At 44.6% G+C, this 20411-nt stretch overlaps 1 protein-coding gene across 9 annotated transcripts in view; it reads right to left on the bottom strand.

Moving 5' to 3' along the window:
* The window catches only part of CLIP1 (CAP-Gly domain containing linker protein 1), a 121838-nt gene extending 101781 nt beyond the window's left edge, over positions 1 to 20057 (bottom strand). For all 9 annotated transcript variants that reach the window (XM_077293154.1, XM_077293152.1, XM_077293150.1 and 6 more), the window contains exons 1-2: positions 19930 to 20057; positions 6395 to 6598 (exon numbers count right to left, since the gene is read on the bottom strand). In XM_077293154.1, the coding sequence (XP_077149269.1) occupies positions 6395 to 6503 (109 nt within the window). In that variant the 5' untranslated portion in view covers positions 6504 to 6598; positions 19930 to 20057. The remainder of the gene's footprint in view (positions 1 to 6394; positions 6599 to 19929) is intronic.
* Between the last annotated feature and the right edge of the window lie 354 nt (positions 20058 to 20411).

Below are 20411 nucleotides of genomic sequence, written 5' to 3' on the forward strand. Positions count from 1 at the left end.
AGAGAGAAAGAGAGAAAGAGAGAAAGAGAGAAAGAAGAGAGAGAAAGAGAGAAAGAGAGAGAGAGAGAGAAAGAGAGAAAGAGAGAAAGAGAGAAAGAGAGAAAGAGAGAAAGAGAGAGAGAGAGAAGAGAGAGAGAGAGAGAGAGAAGAGAGAGAGAAAGAGAGAGAAAGAGAAGAGAGAGAGAAAGAGAGGAGAGAGAGAGAGAGAGAAAAGAGAGAGAAAGAGAGAAAGAGAGAAAGAAAGATGTTTTGAGCATTGAGACTACAGAGTTTATATTTAGGAATGCCTTTGCATAATTCTACACCAGTTATTTATTCGGGTATCCACTCCCTTTATGTTAGGTGTTGGTATGGCATGTGTGGATTTTTTTTTTGCATAAGTCCTTGTGAAAACAATCCAAATAAACAAAATAAAAAATAACTAACATACTTACCTTCCCTGGCACTTCTGTGGCAATCAACACATTATTGTGATGACACTTTATGGCGGGAGACTAGCAGGAGTGCAGGAAAGCACTGCCACCACTGAAGAGTCAGGGGAAGAAAATAGGCATTAGACCTACCGGTAATTATGTTTCCAGGAGTCCATCCTGACAGCACCCTGGAGGACGTCCTCCTCCTCCTTGCTGGGACAGGAAACACACGAGAGTTTAAATGTCCGGTCCCACCCACAAATCCTCAGTGTTGTAACAAGAACCATCTCATGGAATAATGCAAATAAAAACCTTTAATGACAGAATCATATTACATCACAATATACATAAGACTGGGGGGGAGAACTACCAGTGCTGTCAGGATGGACTCCTGGAAACATAATTACCGGTAGGTCTAATGCCTATTTTCCAGGACGTCCCTCCTGACAGCACCCTGGAGGCTACCAAAGCACCTCCTTAGGGTGGGATTACCGCTTGGAGGACCTTCCTCCCAAAAGCAGTATGCTGACCAGACATAACATCAAGTTTATAATGTTTACAGAAGGTGCCAGCACTTGCCTATGTCGCGGCCTTACAAATCTGTTCTACTGATGCTCCTGCCCGCTCAGCCCAGGAAGCAGAAACACCACTTGTAGAGTGGGCCCGTAAGCCTATTGGAGGGGAAATCCCCTCAGACTGATAAGCATCCGCGATTACCGTTGTGATCCAACGCGCAATTGAGGCCTTAGAGGCCTTCTTACCCCTGTTATTCCCCCCAAAAAGAATAAAGAGGTTTGGGTCTAAACGCGAAGTACTTGTGGCCTGCAAATAGTCTAAGACCGCCTGTCTGACATCCAGCGAGTGTAGGAGCTTTCTCCTTCGCATTGGAAGGATTGTTACAAAAAGAGGGAAGTACTATCTCCTGATTCCTATTTTTGGCGAAGCCTACCTTTGGGATAAATGCTGGGTCTAGTTTCAGAATTAAACTATCCTCCCTGATCTGGAGATATGGGTCTCTGGTACATAGGGCTTGGATTTCCCCAACCCTCTTGGCCGTGGTGATTGCCACTAAAAAAGCAGTTTTCCGTGTGCGACTTGAAATAGCATATCCTCACCCAGAGCGTAAGAACCTTTACACAGGACCCTGAGGACTAAGTTAAGGTCCCAGGATGGGGACAACTGCCTAATGTTGGGACGCATTCTCTGGGTGGCCCGAATGAACCTTATCCATGGGTGAGATGCCAAAGGGTAGTCTAAAAAGGAGCTTAGTGTAGAAACCTGAACTTTTAATGTGCTCGGTTTAAGGCCCATGTTCAACCCTTTTTGTAGGAAGTTTAAGATACCGGGCACGTCCGGAGAGCCTGACGTCGGACCTGCCACCTTCTAGACAGAATCGTTTCCAGATCTCTCGATAAATGGCTGACGTTACAGGTTTTCTACTAGCCTGGATAGTGGTTATGACCTGATCTGACAAGCCTTTAGACTTCAAAATGTCTCTTTCAGGATCCAAGCTGAAAGACGGAGCTTGCACGGGTTCGGATGGAGAACTGGTCCCTGGTGAATGACATTCCCCTGGAAAGGTAGTTCGATTGGGTTGTCGATTGCTAAGTTCCCTAGCAGAGGGAACCAGCTTCTTCTTGGCCAGAATGGAACGATCACAATCACCTTTGCTCGATCCGCCTTGATCTTCCGTAGAACAGCTGGAATCAATGCCAAGGGTGGAAATGCGTAAGAGATGCTCCACCCACCGCTGGCTCAGTGCATCCACCCCTTCTGGAAAATCCGAGGGGTTCAGAGAAAAGAATCTTGAGACTTTCGAGTTTCTTCTGTTTGCGAATAGGTCTATATTGGGGGTTCCCCACAGATGACATAGCCTCAGGAAGATATTCTGATTCAGTTCCCATTCTGTTGGACTCACTTGCCGTCTGCTCAGATAATCTGCTATCACATTCTGAGAACCTTCCAGGTGGATAACCGTTATGGATAGGACTGTATCTTCCGCCCAGCTGAAAATAGTTTCTGCTAGATCCTGCAGTGGTCGATATCTTGGTCCTCCCTGATGATTCAGGAACGAGACCGTCGTCACGTTGTCGGAAAAAATTCTGGACATGATGATCTGAAAGTGTGAGCCGATTTCGCCTTAAGACTTCCCATACGGCATATAGTTCTCGAAAGTTGGAGGATCTGTCTCTGATGCTTGCCGGCCACTTGCCCTGGAAGATTCTGCCTTGTAGATGAGCTCCCCAGCCCCATGCGCTGGCGTCCGTGGTGACCACTACATAGGGGTAGGTGGACCATAAAACCCCCACCTTTAGGTTCTCTGCCTGAGTCCACCAGAGGAGAGATCTCCGTACTGGTACTGCCAGCTTCAAGGGGGCATCTAGAGAAGTCTGACCGCGATCCCAAACGGACAAAATTTGTCTCTGCAGGGGTCTTGAGTGTGACTGTGCCCATCTGACACATGGTATGCAAGCCGTCATCAGGCCAAGAACTTTCATCGCAATCCTTATGGAGATTCGATGTTCCAGTAAGTATCTGACTCGGATCTGAATTGTCACCTGCTTGACCTTTGGTAATAGGGAAATTCGGTGTCTGGAGTCCAGACACACTCCCAGGAAAATCTTCCTCTGTTCTGGTAGTAGGTCGGACTTCTGCCAGTTTATTACCCATCCTAGATGTTCCATTACTGAAATCGTCCGAGTCCTGTGATCCGCTAAGATCTCTACTGATCTTGCCACGAGAAGAAAGTCATCCAGGTACGGGATTATAATAATGCCTTGGCTTCTCAAGAAGGCCACCATCTCTGACACCAATTTTGAGAAAATACGAGGAGCAGAAGCCAGCCCGAAAGCGAGGCCTTGAAACTGGTAGTGGCAGGTCCGGGTTGGCAGTGCTACCACAAACCTTAGCAGATTTTGTGATGAGGGAAGCACCGGGACCTGATAGTAGGCACTCTTTAGGTCAAGAGTGCACATCACAGCATCTTGATCTATAAGATGAACTGCTGAACGGATAGATTCCATTCGGAACCTTTTGTATCTCACCCAGGCGTTCAAAGGCTTTAGATTTATTATAGTGCGAGTGTCGCCCGATGGTTTTGTGATAGTGAATAGGGAAGAATAGTGCCCCCTTCCTATCTGCGCTGGAAGGACCGGGATTATTACTGCCGCACTGAGCATGTCTTGTAAGTCTATTAACATGGCAGAGTCTGCCGTAACTTTAGTCGGTGTAATATACCTCTCTGGAGAAGGGGAATAAAGTTCTATGCTGTATCCCTCTGACACGGTTCTGCGAACCCACTGATTTTGGGTGATCCGGGCCCAATTTTCTGCAAACTGACGAAGCCTTCCCCCAATGCAGGTGGCGTCATTGTGCTTTAGTTTTGGACGTTGGACTAAAGAAAAACCCTCTACCCTTGTTTACTCTGTCCACAGGAGCCTCTGTAGGATCCTCTACTGGACCTACTCTGTCCCCTGAAATCAAACTGCTTTCTGGAGAAGAATCCTCTCCGAAAGGACTGGGGCCGCTTAGGTTTGTCCTCATGGAACCCCTTCTTTTTATCAGAGGCTGACTCAAGGATAGTGTCTAACGCTGGTTCAAACACCCTCTGCCCTGAGAATGGAATGGAGCAGAGTTTGGTCTTAGAGGCATTATCTCCTGACCAAGACCTCAGCCATACCGCCCTTCTAGCCGCATTAGATAGGGAACTGTTTCGAGTTGAGAATCTAACAGATTCAGCTGTCATATCGGATAGAAATGCCATGGCTGACATCATAATAGGCAGTGAACTTAGAATATGTGATCTAGGGGTCTTATTGGATAGATGCTCCTCCAACTGACCCATCCATAAGTACATCGATCTGGCCACCGAAGTGGCTGCTATGTTCGTCCTAATTAGGGCCACAGAAGCTTCCCAGGCCCTTTTTAGGAGAATGTCAGCCTTTCTGTCCATCGGGTCACGCAAATTTGAAGAGTTCTCAAACGGTATGGCAGTATTTTTGGTGACTTTCGCTACAGGAACGTCAATTTTAGGGACCTCCTCAGGGTCGAATGGTAAACGACCCTTAAAGTCACGAGACAACACCAGCCGGCGCTCAGCATCTTTCCACTCTTCTAGCACCATGGCCTTAATGTGATCACTTATAGGAAAAACAGTCTGGTTTCGTGACACAATTCCCCCGAACATCAAGTCCTGTCTGGACTGTGGCTTAGAGGTGTCCTCGATCTGCATCGTATTCCTCACTGCCTGGACAAGCTCATCTGTCTCCTCAGGCTGAAAAAGGTATTTTCTGGCCCGATCCTGGATTTCTGCTGGAATTTCTCCCTCTTCTTCTGACAGAGTCCCTTAGATCGGAACGTTTCTCAGAAGAATACTCTGGCTCCCCCTGGTCTTTCTCCCGTCTGGCCCTCTTATGACCCGAGATGGGACTAGCTGGGCGAGAATGTGAAAAGCTGGATATAGAGGCCTGAACCACCTCCTCCCGGATTAAGGATCTCATCTCCGAAAGCAGCGATGACTGCTCGTCCTTCATAACCCTGGAGATACAGGGTGCGCAGAGAGTCTTGCCATGAGAATCTGGGAGTTTTACGTGGCACACCAGACATCTGTTGGACTTCGCCGAGGCCTTCACAGGTTTTTTAGCCATGGCCGGGGAGCAGCGGGGTTTCCCTTAACCTAAACAACATAAGATAGGGAGTAATAGGCTAAGTGGCGTGCACTGGTTTTATCTGAGGTGAGGGTGGACTGCCCCAGGCGGACTTACCCCTCCATCCTCGATTAAGTCTCCTTCTATAGCCTGCAGCCGGGGCCTACCAGGAACCACCTGCACAATGCTGGACGCTTAGTGATCGTAGCGACCGCACCGCTGAACATTCTCCTCATGGAGCGCCTGTTCTCCCCGCTCTTCAGAACACCACCGGAAGTGACGTTTCGCCGGCCCGAAGAAACCGGAAGTGACGCGGCTCCTCTGTTTCCGGAAGTAGCACGCTGGGAGTAGCGTCGCCAAGACAGCGCGCCTTCACTGTCTCGAGGAACGCTCAGCCAGGATCACTGCCTCATGGAGCGCCTGCCATATCCTGAGCCGAGAGCCTCCCACCGAGAGGAGCGGCTCAAACCCTGGAGCCTCATCCGCTCCAGACCTTTGGGGTAGAGGGACTCCCCACTGGGAAGTTTCAACCCTGAGCCTCTTGACAGGGGGAAGGATACTGGAGGACCGCACGATCCCACTGAGCTCGGTAAGCTGCGCAGCTCTTCCTCGTGTGTCCCTCCAAGCAGGGACAGGAAAAACACTGAGGATTTGTGGGTGGGACCGGACATTTAAACTCTCGTGTTTCCTGTCCCAGCAAGGAGGAGGAGGACGTCCTCCAGGGTGCTGTCAGGAGGGACGTCCTGGAAAGTGGAGTTCTTGTTTTTCATCTTGTTTGGTTTTCAACTTATCTGGATTAAGTTTAGCAAAAACACTAAAGATTTAAGTTATCGGCCTAGCCCAAGTTTATATCTTTGACCAAAACTGCCACCAGATTTCACAATAGATACTGCATACATTATTAAATAGATCTCAAAGGGAATCTGTCAGCAGGTTAACCTGAGGACCGCATGAGCTGGGGTTAGAACACAGAATTTAGCGATGTGTCTTTTATTAAGCCATGTGCTATTTACTTACACAGAAGGTTATATCACTAGCACATCATTGCTGTGAATATTTCCTACTTCCCCCCCCCCTCCCCCTCCTGTGGTAAGCCGGTCACTGTCAACAATGTAAATACGGAGCCCGGTGTGGGTGGGGTCAGCTTTCTCAGGTCTGCTGCATGCTTAATCTAAAAACTCTGTCATCTGATACATTGTTGGATTCAGGGTCTCATTTTCTACATGATGTTGCTCTCAGATGAGGTAGAAAAAACCTGCTGACAGATTCCCTTTAAACTTAATAAGAATGTTGCATTTATTTTAAAAATCCACATCAGAATTGTAATATTCTTACCAGCAGCAGCAACAGCAGCAGAAGAAGTAGCGGATGACTTCGTCGTTACAGCTCCTGGCTTCGCTATTCTGGAAGGAGCTTTAAGCCCACTTGGCTTTAGTGAACTCATATTCTCATTCAAAATCCAAAGTTGTCCCAAACTGTTATCTTAATAAAACCATTGATAATGCTTGAATTCCTTTATCAAAAGGACAAATATTAAATCTGCAAAGAAAAACAGAATAGTAAAGTGATATAGGCTGAAATAATTAACAAATCCCAAAGTTACATTGGAAATATACTGTAGGAAATTTTTCATTGGCTTAACACCAGTTTTTGTGAATGTCATATTTGCTACTAAAGCTCCTTACTCCTGTTTGCCAATGCTTTTGATTTTTTATTTTTATTTTTTAAAAAGAGGGTATCGCTTAGGCCGGTGTCACACTTGCAACTGCAATGCGAGAAACTCACCGAGTCTCTCGCCTCAATACTCGGCAGCTGCTGCCGGCGGTTCAGACCGGAGCGTTCAGCTGCATAGAAATACATGCAGCCGCATACTCCGATCCCGAGTGCTGCTGGGTATTGAGTTGCGAGTTTCTCACGTTGCATTTGCAAGTGTGACACCGGCCTTAGTCGGAGAGGCAGGATATCCCCCATACAGAAAAATGTACAAACTTACACCGTGAATAACTGGTGACATAGAATTCAGTTTTTGTCATATGATCGGCAAAAGATCTCACACATTTATTAAGAGGCTAGTGCTTCTAAGTAAATTTAGGAGTTTAATCCTGCAGATAGCTTCATGTTAACACTGGCATATGGAACAATATATACATTCTACCAAAGTTCGCTGTCATTTTATCATAAGCATATTTGTTTTATAGGGCAAAAAAGCTATTTAATGCATGCAGCCAACAGTCTTTAAGAACAATGTACAGTAAAACAGGAACTTCTAACAATAAAAGTTATACAATGTTACGGGTCATTTATCTATTCTACAAGTTTTACTGTTGTCAAGTTTCATATCATAGCAACATGGCATCAGTTCCGGCAGAGTGAAAACTACTTTATCATGTTGCATAGTATCTGCTGTATCTACAACACCATCTACTCTTATTTCTCCTGAAGCGCACATCAGATCCTCTGCCTCCCATCTTCCTGCTATCTGGGTCGGGATCATGTGCCCCTGGAGATTGACAGCTCAGACCAGCGACCAGCAGTGCGCAGGCGCTTGGAAAGGTCAGAAAGGCTCAGGCACTGCAGTACTTTACACTGCCCTCAACAGGGCAGAGAAGTACGGCTGCGCAGAAGCGAGATACCAGGGAGCGATGAAGAAGCAGGAGGGCGGCATCGCAAGAAGATGGGAGGCCCCGGACCTGCGACACCCATCGGAACAGACCGCCCCCCGGGTGAGTATAATATAACTTATTTTTCTTCACTTCCAGGTTGGACCAGGGGCGTATCTACAGCATTATAGAATGCTAAGTCGGTGGCCGCATCTTAAAGCAGCAAAATCTGCTGACAGGCTCCCTTTAAATGCCAACTGATCGGCTACACAGTAGCCGATCAGCAGTCGTTAATAATCCTTGCAGACCGGCCTACCACACTTCCATGTACACAGAACAATGACTGATACGATCTTTCTATGCGCACAGTATATCATTTATTGTTCTCAACAGCACATTGTGTACACAAGATGATGAACTGCTGAGAACTATGGTTATAACCCCTTAGTGACCAAGCCAATTTTTACCCACTGATTCTGAGACTGTTTTTCCGTGGCATATTGTACTTCAGGTTAGTGGAAACATCTCTTAAAAATGACTTGCTTTTATTTATGGGGAAAAAAAAGGAAATTTGGCAAAAAAAATTTAACATTTTGCAATTTTCAAACTTAATTTTTGTGCCCTTAAATCAGGGAGTTCTGTCACAAAATAGTTTTATAAATAACATTTCCCACTAGTCAAGTTTACATCAGCGCGATCTTGGAAGTTGTTTTTTTTGTTAGGAAGTTATAAGGGTTAAAAGTTTCAGTGATTTATTTTTACAACAAAATTTACCAAACTTTTTTTTTTTTTTTAGGGACGTCACATCACATTTGGTGTGACTTTCGAGTGGTCAATATAACAGAAAATACACAAAATTGACAACATTCTAAAAACTGCACCCCTCAAGGTGCTCAAAACCACATTCAAGAAGTTTATTAACCCTTCGGGTGCTTCACGAGAACTAAAGCAATGTGGAAGGAAAACAATAACATTTAACTTTTTTCACAAAAAATTAACTTTAGACCCAAACTTTTTTTATTTTCACAAGGGTAAGAGAGAAAATGGACCACAAAATTTGTTGTGCAAATTCTCCTCAGTACACAGATACCTCATACGCAGGGGAACTCCACTGTTTGGGCACATGGCAGGGCTCAGAAGGGAGGGAGCACCATTTGCCTTTTTGAACACAAAATTATCTGGAATCAATGGCGGGCACCATGTCACTTTTGGAGAACCCCTGATGTGCCTAAACGGTGAAAAAAATAAAAATAAAAATAACCCCCCTCAAGGATATTATCCAGGGGTATAGTGAGTATTTTTAACCCACAAGTACATCACAGAATTTGATAACATTAGGTTGTCATATTGAAAATGTTGTCATTAGTGTTGAGCGCAAGTGCTCGCTACTCCAGTTTGCATCAAATATCGCGAGGGCTGGAGTGACATGCTCGAGTCCTTGCCCCTCTTGTTTCATGGCTGTTAAACACAAAAAAAAAAAAAAGCACGAAGGGATCTGCGATACTCGGTACAGTACATATCTGAGCACTTGATGCAAACTCGAGTAGCGAGCTCTTGAACTCAACACTAGCCATATTTATTTAATTTTTTTTTTAACTTTGAAAAACCCTTAATTCTTAACAGCAACCCCAACCCGGGTGGCTCAGTGGTTAGCACTGCAGCGCTGAGGTCCTGGGTTCAAATCCCACCAAGGACAACATCTGCAAGGAGTTTGTATGTTCTCCCTGTGCGTGCATGGGTTTCATCCCACACTCCAAAGACATACTGAAAGGGAATTTAGATAGTGAGACCCACTGGGGAAAGCGATATTATATGTAAAACGCTGCAGAATAAGATAGCGCTATATAAGCAAAAGCCTAATAAATAACCCCAACACAACAGTAACCACAGCCCTAATGGCAAAGAACGGAAAAAGAAATGTTTATTTTATTATCTAGATAAGGTGTTACAAAGGGGGTTTGATTTACGATTTGATTTATTTTGATCACTGTGATAGACCCTATCACAGTGATCAAAAGGAACCAATAGGAAAAATGTCCTATTGTTGTAGGGTACCAGTCGGCAGATCTCGGTGGGCGCACTGTGCATACGCCGGCCGTTTTCTTCCAGGAAGATGACGCGGAGTGCCGCTGGACTCTCTCTTCTCTGATATGCTAGATCATAGCAGAAAAGAGAGAAATAAATTGTAAATCGGATTTTATTTTTTTGTGATTGCCTTTATTTGGTGAATATTGTTGATCACGTGACAGGAGACCGTAAAAACCGGCCCTGATCATGTTCATCCGAAGATTTTCTGATGCGGATGGGAACTATACCCTTATACCTATGCACCGTTAAAAAGCGGCGCTGAGGAATAAGTACCCATAACTGCCGCCGTTAAAAGGTGTATCGGCAGTCGTTAAGGGGTTAATGCTAGCTTAAAAATCATTTCACCCAACAAAAACATTTTGGGGGTGATTGACAGTCTATTTAGCCAGACCAATAATAGGGAAAGCATTCCCTAATAAGCCAGTATAAATTCACCTTTTTTTTTTTTTTTTAGAAGATCTATGAGTCCATACATCGTTCTGTGCGCTCTTACCCCTACTGTTTGGCAGCACGTTTAAACCCCTTCACCCCGAAGCCTGTTTTTACCTTCATGACCAGGCCAATTTTTACAATTCTGCCCACTGTCACTTTATGAGGTAACTCTGGAATGCTTCAACGGATCCCACTGATTCTGAGATCTTTTTTCGTGACATATTGTACTTCATGATAGTGGTAAAATTTGTTCAATACGATTTGAGCTTATTTGTGGAAATATCGGAAGTTTGGTGAAAATTTTTAAAAGGTTGCAATTTTCAAACTTAATTTTTATGCCCTTAAAATCAGAGTTATGACCTACAAAGTAGTTTCTAAACAATATTTCCCACATGTCTACTTTAAATCAGCACAATTTGAAACATTTTTTGGGGCTAGGAAGTTATAAGGGTTAAAAGTTGACCAGTGCTTTCTCAATTTTCTAAAAAAAATAAAATAAAGTTTTAGGGATCACATATTTGAAGTGACTTGGACGGCTCTATATGACAGAAAATACTCAAAAGTGACCCTATTGTAAAAATGGCACCCCTCAAGGTGGTAAAAACCACATTCAATAAGTTTATTAACCCTTCAGGTGCTTCACAGGAACTAAACCAATGTGGAAGGAAAAAAATACCATTTAACTTTTTTCACAAAAAATTTCATTTAGACCCGATTTTTGTTTTATTTTCACAAGCGTAACAGGAGAAAATGGACCTCAAAAATTGTTGAGCAATTTCTCCTGAGCACGCAGATACCCAATAAGTGGGAAAACTACTGTTTTGGGCACACGACATGGTACAAAAGGGACATTTGACTTTTTGAATGCAAAATTTGCTGGAATAATTAGCGGATGCCATGTCACGTTTCGAGACCCCCTGATGTGCATAAATAGTGGAAACCCCCCACAAGTGACACCATTTTGGAAACCAGACCCCTCAATGAACTTATCTAGATGTATGCTGAGCACCTTGAACCCACAGGTGTATCACAGAAGTTTATAAGGTTAAGTCGTAAAAATAAAAAGATCAAATTTTTCCCACAAAAAAATTTTTGTTAGACACAATTTCTTTTATTTTATCAAGCGTAACAGGAGAAAAATGCATCACAAATTTGCTGAGCAATTCTGCGGAGTAGGACGATACCCAATATGTGGAGGAAAACAACTATCTGGGCACATGGCAGGGCTCGGGAAGGAGTGCCATTTGACCATTTAAATGTAAAATTTGCTGGAATCATTAGTGGACGTCATGTCGCGTTTGGAGACCCTCTGATGTGCATAAACAGTGGAAACCCTCAATTTTGGAAACTAGACTCCTCATGGAACTGATGTGTGGTGAGCACCTTTAACACCCAGGTGCTTCACAGAAGTTTATAAGGTTTAGCTATTGTGAAAAATACGGATGGGTTTAATGGTAGCTTACAATACTCCTTCAGCATGTGCAGCTCTAACAGTACACCTGGCTCAGTAGGTGATCCAACTCCACCAGATAGTATCCAGGCTCATACAGTAGGACTACCTGCGACACCCACGCTGTGTGACTGCTTCATTCCAACTTCTTCCAGTCAGAGATGGGGTTTTTAAGGATATTATGGAGCTATAATACGTCCTAGCATCACACCAGTTACATTTTTGAGATCTCTGGAACGGTCCGAATGCCTTCCAGGGTCTCGATCCGTTCTAGAACACCAGAGTGGGGAGTTACACAGAATACCTAGTAGAAGGCAGGTAGGAAAAACATGTTTGGTCTCCAAGCATAACAGGGGGCCTGGCCGTCTCAGATGGCGCCAGAACAGCGCCCCATGACCTTTTGTTGGGAAGTTATGATCTTTCATTAATTTTGGGAGATTTAGCTACAACCCCCCCCAGAGGAGGGGGATAAGGACCATCCCAAAGGCATTACAGGGTGTGATCAACCAAGGGGATAAAGGCTTATGTAAGGCCATATGCTCTCTTTGTCATGCTTACTTTTCACTTCTAAAGGGGTTGCCACATTGAGTAATGTGCTGGAAGGAACGGGAACCAGCTGGAAGCCCCATGCGGCCCAGCACACATGGTCGATCAAACGGGAATTTGACATGTTCATCTGCTTATACTTTTAGACTACCTGCATTATTTGCATATCTGACCATTGTATATGTGTAACCATTGTGTATATAGTGTATTGTCTAGTGTGCCCTTAAGGCGATCAAATATATAATTTAACCTTGGGCTACTCATCTCAATCCATGAATCCACAAGTCTGTGTACTCAGTTTTAACTTCACATGCTTCCGGGGCTGGTTTCTGGCCCAATATAATTCTGTTAACAGACAAGGTTTATATCTAATGAAGAACTGATGGCAGTCCTACCGGGCTGGCAGGGCTCTGTTTCACTGGTGCTAGTGAAAGGAGCCTCTCAGGATTGTGAGTTAGTTTGGTGCCACCTCAGAAGCTGCGTGGGCCACCTTCTCTCACTCGTCATGACTCCCTGTGCCCGTGTGGACAGGGAGGTGTGTAAAACTGTGCCAAGCTGACAAATACGTGTCTCCAGAGGGTGCAGAACGTCACGTTGGTGCAAGTGAGGAGACCGTACCACGTGATCTCTCCGACATAATAGTGACGTCAGACGGGGTGGCAAGGTGCAGGTTCATCACATGTGGTGGCAGCAGTGGGATCAGGCATTATCTCGCCAGTGCCATCCTTCACAGCCATGAAAATAATTTAAAAAAAAATTTCCCACAAAAATGTTCTTTTAGCCCCAAATGTTTTATTTTTACAAGCCTAACAGGAGAAAATGGACCCCAAAATTTGTTGGTCAATTTTTCTTGAATCCGCAGATACTCCATATGTGGAGGAAAACTACTGTCTGAGTGCACGGCAGGGCTCAGAATTGATGGAGTGAGGTTTTGGAACAAAGATTGTGATAGCATGTTCTGTGGGTGTCATGTTGTATTTGGAGAACCCCAGATGTGCCTAAACAGAGGGAAACACCCACAAATGACCCCATTTTGGAAACTAGACCACTCAAGGAATTTATCCGAATGTGTGGTGAGCACTTTGAAACTATAAGTGCTTCACAGAATATTAATCCGTTTATCTGTGAAAATAAAAAAAAAAACATATTTTTCCCACAAAAATGTTGTTTTAGCCACCATTTTTTTTTTCATTTTCACAAGGCTGGAAGGAGAAATATAGACATAAAAATTTGCTGTGCAATTTCTCTAGAGTACACCGATAACCCTTGTGTGGTCAAAAACTACTATTGAGGCACAGTGAAAAAGCTCAGAGGGGAAGAAGTGCCATATTGGAGTTCAGATTTTGCTGGACTGGTTTGAAGGTGCCATGTCACATTGGAAGAGCCCCTGAAATGCCACAACAGGACCCCCCATAAGTGACGCCATTTTACAAACTACACCTCCCAATTAATCTAGGGGTGCAGTGAGCATATTGACACCACAGGTGTGTCATAGAATTTTATACCATTGGGCAGGGAAGAAAAAATACATTTTTACCACCAAAATTTTGTTGTAGCCCCAGATTTTACATTTTCACACTGGGAAATGAGTAAAAATGGCACGAAAATGTGTCCCACAATTTCTGCTTAATGTACAACTACCCTATATGTGGCTGTACAGTATTGCTTAGTCACACGGCGAGACTCGGGAGGGACGGAGCACTATTTGCCTCCTGGAGTGCAGATTTTCCTAGAATAGTTTGAACTAGGCTCTGCGCCATTGCGGGCAGAGCTGAAAACATAAGCGTGCATGTGCAGTTATGATTTAGGAAAAAGCATAGTGCGCAGGCGCGAGCCGGCAATTTTTCTGCGCAGGTGCGAGAATTCGCCCAGCTATGTGGATGACGCAGAAGGCGTCATCCATGTCAATTATAGCAGGAGAACGGATATCACCAGCCAGGATGAGGGATGGAGACTACAGAAACCACGCCCATTGGACCGGACCAACAGGATTAACATACAAAGCGGGAGAACTTCAAAAGGTTTTTTGGGAGGCATAATAATAATAATAATAATTTTTATTTATATAGCGCCAACATATTCCGCAGCGCTTTACAACTTAAATACAGGGAAACTAGGGGGTTATATGACCATTGAGGGACTGCAGCACAGGCGCTGATTAAGGTCATAGTTTTAATTGACACAGGACGAAAAAAAATGGTGACAGGTTCCCTTTATGTCTGTATAACATACATTTTAAAAAAATCATTACAGATGGTAGGTACACTAATTACTTTTTTAGGATATTAAACTGTGTCTCTTTAATCTCTCAGTTTTAGAACACTTATAATAGCGTTACAGTGATATGTGAAAGAGCATAGGAACAAGTTCTACAGAGTGCCGTAGGCCTAGGTGGTTCCTGCTGAGCTAGCACAGCCAGGTTTTGCTTGGGAGTACCATAGAAGCTCAGCTACAGGTAAGAAAACAAAACCTTCAAGTAATGCTACAAAAGGATGCTATAAAGGGCGTGCAGCCAGCTATAAAAGTTAATGAATACATTGTGCCTCACCCTTGGAAAAATAATAGATTGGCAGCATGAAACTGTCAGTAGTGCAGACGTCTGCTTTCAATTAAGGCAAGAGAGAAGAATAAAACATTATCTTTGGAGTGCTCAGGGTACTTATAACTAGTGCAATGTCATAACTGGAGATATTCTAACCTCTCCTTGATTAACATTAATCACATCATTAGAATATAGTTTTCAAATAAAACAATATAATTAAAGGCTGCATAGGAATGCATCATTATTTAAATGCTCTGCATGGATAGCGCAATGATTTCACCAGAGGAGACCAAACGAAAAAAAAAAAACTACCACAGCACTAAATAAATTTAAAAAAAAAAAGCACTCGCTCCATATGATACAAATGTGATTTTCATTTGGAATCTCTATTTTACAAAAGCTGACTGTGGCCAAATAAAAAGTATGTTCAGTCAGATTACCAGTGGAGTAATCTGAGCCCAAAATATTTGTGAAAAACTCTGTATGAATATACCCTAAGGCCTTGCTTTTTATTTTATCACAAACTATTTTGTGTGTTTAGTATTTTTATACACACGTTTTTTTCCTCATTTTTTTTTCTACAGAGAAACATAGCAAAAAAAAAAAAACAACATACGGTACATGAAAAAGAAAACCGCTAAACTGGGTTTCGGGGGGAATAAAAACATCAAATCTGCGATTACTGCACTAATGAACTTATAATTAAAAAGATGATTTGTAATGACCACTGGAAACTAAGGACATAAGAGGTGCAAAACATCCTAGAATATCAAGTCATTCAAGCCCCTATGAGAGTTATTCATAGCCACGTTACACAAGACAACATGTGATTCATCTGGATGAGTAGCCAAATGTATTTAGAAAAGCAAACAATGCCGTAACCCAGTAGTCAGAGGAGACTAGTATTGAAAGAATACAAACAGCAAATGACAGACACGACAAAGCTCTGCTAATAACTATGTAGATTAACGTTGGAAATCCCACCAACCATCTAGTATATCTGGGAATGTCCAGACAACAAATGTCAGTGAAAAGAAGGATGGGGCTATTGTATCCATTATCCTCACAGCAGATAAGCCACTTCCATTACCTTTTCCAGATAGGGACAAGTACATGAAAAAGAGGGTGCATGTGTATGGGGGTTGAGAGGAACAATTTGCGAAAGTGTGCACATAACAGTTTTTGGGGCAGGCTGAGGACCATTTTCCAGCGTTTTAATATTGTCTTTTTTTAATGCCATTTTTCAGACTCCTTCATTATCAGGGATGGTCCAAAGTTAACACTGATTTAATCCTAAGTGCCTGCAATTCCCTCTCTACTCAAACTGCTTTTCTTTTTCCCGACTTTGTGTTTGATGAAGCTTTGTTTGAGAACCCCCACTGCATGCTGGGATACTCAAAACGGGACGTTTCAGTGGCTGGGCTAGTCTGTGCTCTACAGTGCATGTGTTTGTTGTCAATTCCAACCTATGCTCAGTAAGGATCTTTTCACTGTGCACTATTCTTTTTAATGCAGAGTCAGTGTGCACCCTAACTAGCTGTGATAAGTGACAAGCTGGAAAGAGTGCACTGTGTGTGCACTGGAAGGTGATAAGCCGACAAACAGGAAGTGTAGATACCAGCCCTGCCCTTGAAAGTAGGACATTTTTAATTAAAGTATATTAGAAAAACAATTAGATTATTACACTAAATAGACAATTAGGATTAAATCTGTGTTAGTTGTGGACCACCTGTTCAATGAAGAGCCCACTAGCTCTCAAACAGACGCCCGGCATCTTCTGAGCCCTGCCACTGATTATTATTGTAAAGTATAGAGAGCCTCCAGAACAGAAAACCCTTAAGGGCATGTGCACACGTTGCGGATTCCATTGCGGATTTTCTGGCGTGGATTCCCTGCAGATTTTGCCTGCGTTTTTGCACCTGCGGATTCCTATAAAGGAATAAGTGTAAAACACTGTGGAATCCTCACAAAGAATTGACATGCTGCAGAAAATAAACCACGGTATTTCCCGCAGTATGTGCACTGCGAATTTGGTTTTCCATAGGTTTACATGGTACTGTACAAGGCATGGAAAACTGCTGCGAATCCGCAGGCCCAAATCCGCAACGTGTGCACATAGCCTTAAGAATGGTCAGTTCACTTCTTTTAAACCACTTAATCTTTGGAAACCAGAAGCAGTTATAAAGTAAAAATTATTATTTTGTTATTAAGCAATTAAATGACTGAACATATTAACAGCAAGTCATTTTTTTATTACATATAGTAAATGCATATGATCTTTCTTTTTAGCATTTACGGAGTGCTTTTTCAGGTGGATTTTACAGCAAACCCCGTGAAAGAAACATCAGCATGCACAAAAGAAATGTACCATGAGAAAAGCGCAGAAAAAAAAGTAGCGAAAACTAAGTAAAACCTACTTTTTTTTTAAGCAACTTTCTTACTGCCAAAGGAGCGGGTTTTGAATGCGGGAAAAAATGCATCAAAGCACAACGTGTGACCATAGCTTTACAGTCCCAAAGTGCAGTAATGTTTACAATACATATAAAGGGGATGCATCTTTCTAAAGGAAACAATGTCAGGCAGCACATAGCATGGGCACAGTCACCAACTCATCACCCTATATGTCTCTAAAGCAAAGCCAATATCTCTGATGGATTAGCACTATCTTTGAAATGTAATCTGACAATGAGTAGTATTTTTTTACGGTAGCAATGGCTCCCATTTACCACGACTCAGTGCAACTACATAGATTTCTCCCCTCTCTGCACTATAAAAAAAATCTTGACCAATCTGTGCATGGTTGTACATGACAGATAGGTTAAAAAAAAAAAAAAAACTCGTGATTGACAGCCATCAACATCCAGAGGGGCTACACAAGCGCCGCAGCAGTTGATTGCCTGCAGTGTTCACATTTTGGCTGAGCTAAGCAAGTAGTATCAGTTTATACCAAGGAATGGTGTTGGTACATAAGGTATCAATTTTATTTATTTTTTACATTTTTATCTCCTCCCTGGGATGACTGCTGGACAACCCCTTTAATGGGAACCTGTCATGTCCTTTGTAGCATGTGAAGTGTCTCCAGTGCGTTGTTAGTGATGCAATGTGCAAGACTAAGGCTGTCTTCACACATCAGTTTTTTGCCGTCAGTCTCAATCCAGCAAATTTTGAAAAAAACGGATCTGGCGAATGATCCGTTTTTTTCCCATAGACTTGTATTAGTGACGGATTGCACCAGATGGCCACGCGTTTCATCTGTCATTCACCGGTGAAAATTGTTGATCCGGTGGCGGGAAAAAACGTACAAAGTTACGTTTTTTTGTCTCCAGCAAAAAATGGACACCGCCGGATCCGTCGCCTGCTACAATGGAAGCCTATGGTGCTGGATCCCTCAAATGACCAAATTCGGCGACGGATTCCTTTAGATTTTTGTCAATGACTCAGATCAAAATCAAAACATATCTCCATAATTATTTCACACACATATGATCAATATCCCTAAAGTACTATCAGTGAAAAACATGGATTTAACACGTACATAAGAAAAACAAACATCTGAAAAAGGCCTCACAGTGGTGCCGGCTCCGCCACTTTTCAACTGTACTTGGCATGGGAAACATTTTCCTGTGTTGGCGCATTATTGCTAAGTGTGGAGGGAACTGGCTCACTGTCATATTTCAACAAGTAAGCCAGGCCCTTAATCTGTATCAGCCGAAGTGAGAAAGGGTTAATGGTTTAAGTACTGAAATGAGCCAGTCAGCCAGCCCCCTTCACACACACACCGAGATGAGCCAGTCAGCCAGCCCCCTATACACACACATCGAGATGAGCCAGTCAGCCAGCCCCCTACAGACACACATCGAGATGAGCCAGTCAGCCAGCCCCCTACAGACACACATCGAGATGAGCCAGTCAGACAGCCCCCTACAGACACACATCGAGATGAGCCAGTCAGACAGCCCCCTACAGACACACATCGAGATGAGCCAGTCAGACAGCCCCCTACAGACACACATCGAGATGAGCCAGTCAGACAGCCCCCTACAGACACACATCGAGATGAGCCAGTCAGACAGCCCCCTACAGACACACATCGAGATGAGCCAGTCAGACAGCCCCCTACAGACACACATCGAGATGAGCCAGTCAGACAGCCCCCTACAGACACACATCGAGATGAGCCAGTCAGACAGCCCCCTACAGACACACATCGAGATGAGCCAGTCAGACAGCCCCCTACAGACACACATCGAGATGAGCCAGTCAGACAGCCCCCTACAGACACACATCGAGATGAGCCAGTCAGACAGCCCCCTACAGACACACATCGAGATGAGCCAGTCAGACAGCCCCCTACAGACACACATCGAGATGAGCCAGTCAGCCAGCCCCCTTCACACACACATTGAGATGAGCCAGTCAGCCAGCCCCCTTCACACACACATTGAGATGAGCTCTGATGATCTGCACACACAGGAAATGCTATCCCAAGTCAAGCATGAGCAGAAAGTGGAGCTGCAGAAACCGCAGTCAGATTCTCAGATTTGGACGACCCCTAAGGCATCAGCTTATAAGGTGCCCGAGGTCAGACTCCCCTGCTATACAGACTGACTATCTCGTCCACCTCCATCCTGTGGTCCACAGTTTCCAGTCATGTAAAATCCTACAAGACAATATAAATCCGGCATCAGGGAATCAAGAAAGCCCCGAGCATTAATTATGGAAGCACTTAGGTGTCAGAATCAGCACAACAGGAAGGGAAAGCTACATGATAGGAAACGTCTCATCCTGCGCACACACCACGGGGTGGGCTGCAGGCAGTGGCAGGACTACAACTCCTAGCATTCTGGCCGGGCATGCAGGGAGCTGTAGTGCCACAACACCAGCGATCCCCCTAACGTACGACAGGCAGCACAAAGCGCTGATCCCGCCACCCTCGCCCGGGCCCTCGGCCAGGTAAGCAGGTCCGTTGCCAGCGCCGGCCCGTGATGTGCGGTGTGTGCCCCACTGGTGGACGCCTGGTGTCTGCGCTATGACCGCCATGATACAGGCGGTAGAAGGAGGTGTCTGTAGGTGACAGGGCTCCGGTACCGCGGTGCACTCTGGGTGTGCGGTAATATATGGCCTGTCCTCCTAGCCCCGGAGCGGAGGAGGCAGCTAAGCCCCCAGGACCTAGCGAGCTGTGCAGAGGGGAGAAGACGAGGCGGCCACTCACCGTGTCCCCGGTCCGGTTCCCCCGTCACACGCCGCCGCTGCGCGCTCACCTCACACAGTTACCAGCTGGGCAGCGCGAGCCTCTGTGTCAGCAGGCACGAGGGGCGGGGCGCGTGACGTCATCGGGCGCCGGGGATTGGTGATGGGAACCGAGACGGCTCCGTGTGACTGGTGTGTGGGCGGAGGTGAAGCGTACACCGGCCAGGACTGGGGTAGTGCGGCCGGTACAGGCGGCTTGTGTGTGGTGTGAGGGTGAGCAGGCCGGACGCCTGACGGTGCGATGAGGAGTCCTGCAACTCTCTGCTCAGGAAGCTCATGAACCAGCTCCGGTCTCCTAGGATTTCATACGGATGGGTCTCATGTAGACTATTCATATGTGCGCTGGAGCCTCCACCACAGATGTCTCATGTAGACTATTCATATGTGCGCTGGAGCCTCCACCACAGATGTCTCATGTAGACTATTCATATGTGCACTGGAGCC

The sequence above is a fragment of the Ranitomeya variabilis genome, chromosome 1 (genome assembly GCF_051348905.1).
Source record: "Ranitomeya variabilis isolate aRanVar5 chromosome 1, aRanVar5.hap1, whole genome shotgun sequence".
NCBI lineage: Eukaryota > Metazoa > Chordata > Amphibia > Anura > Dendrobatidae > Ranitomeya > Ranitomeya variabilis.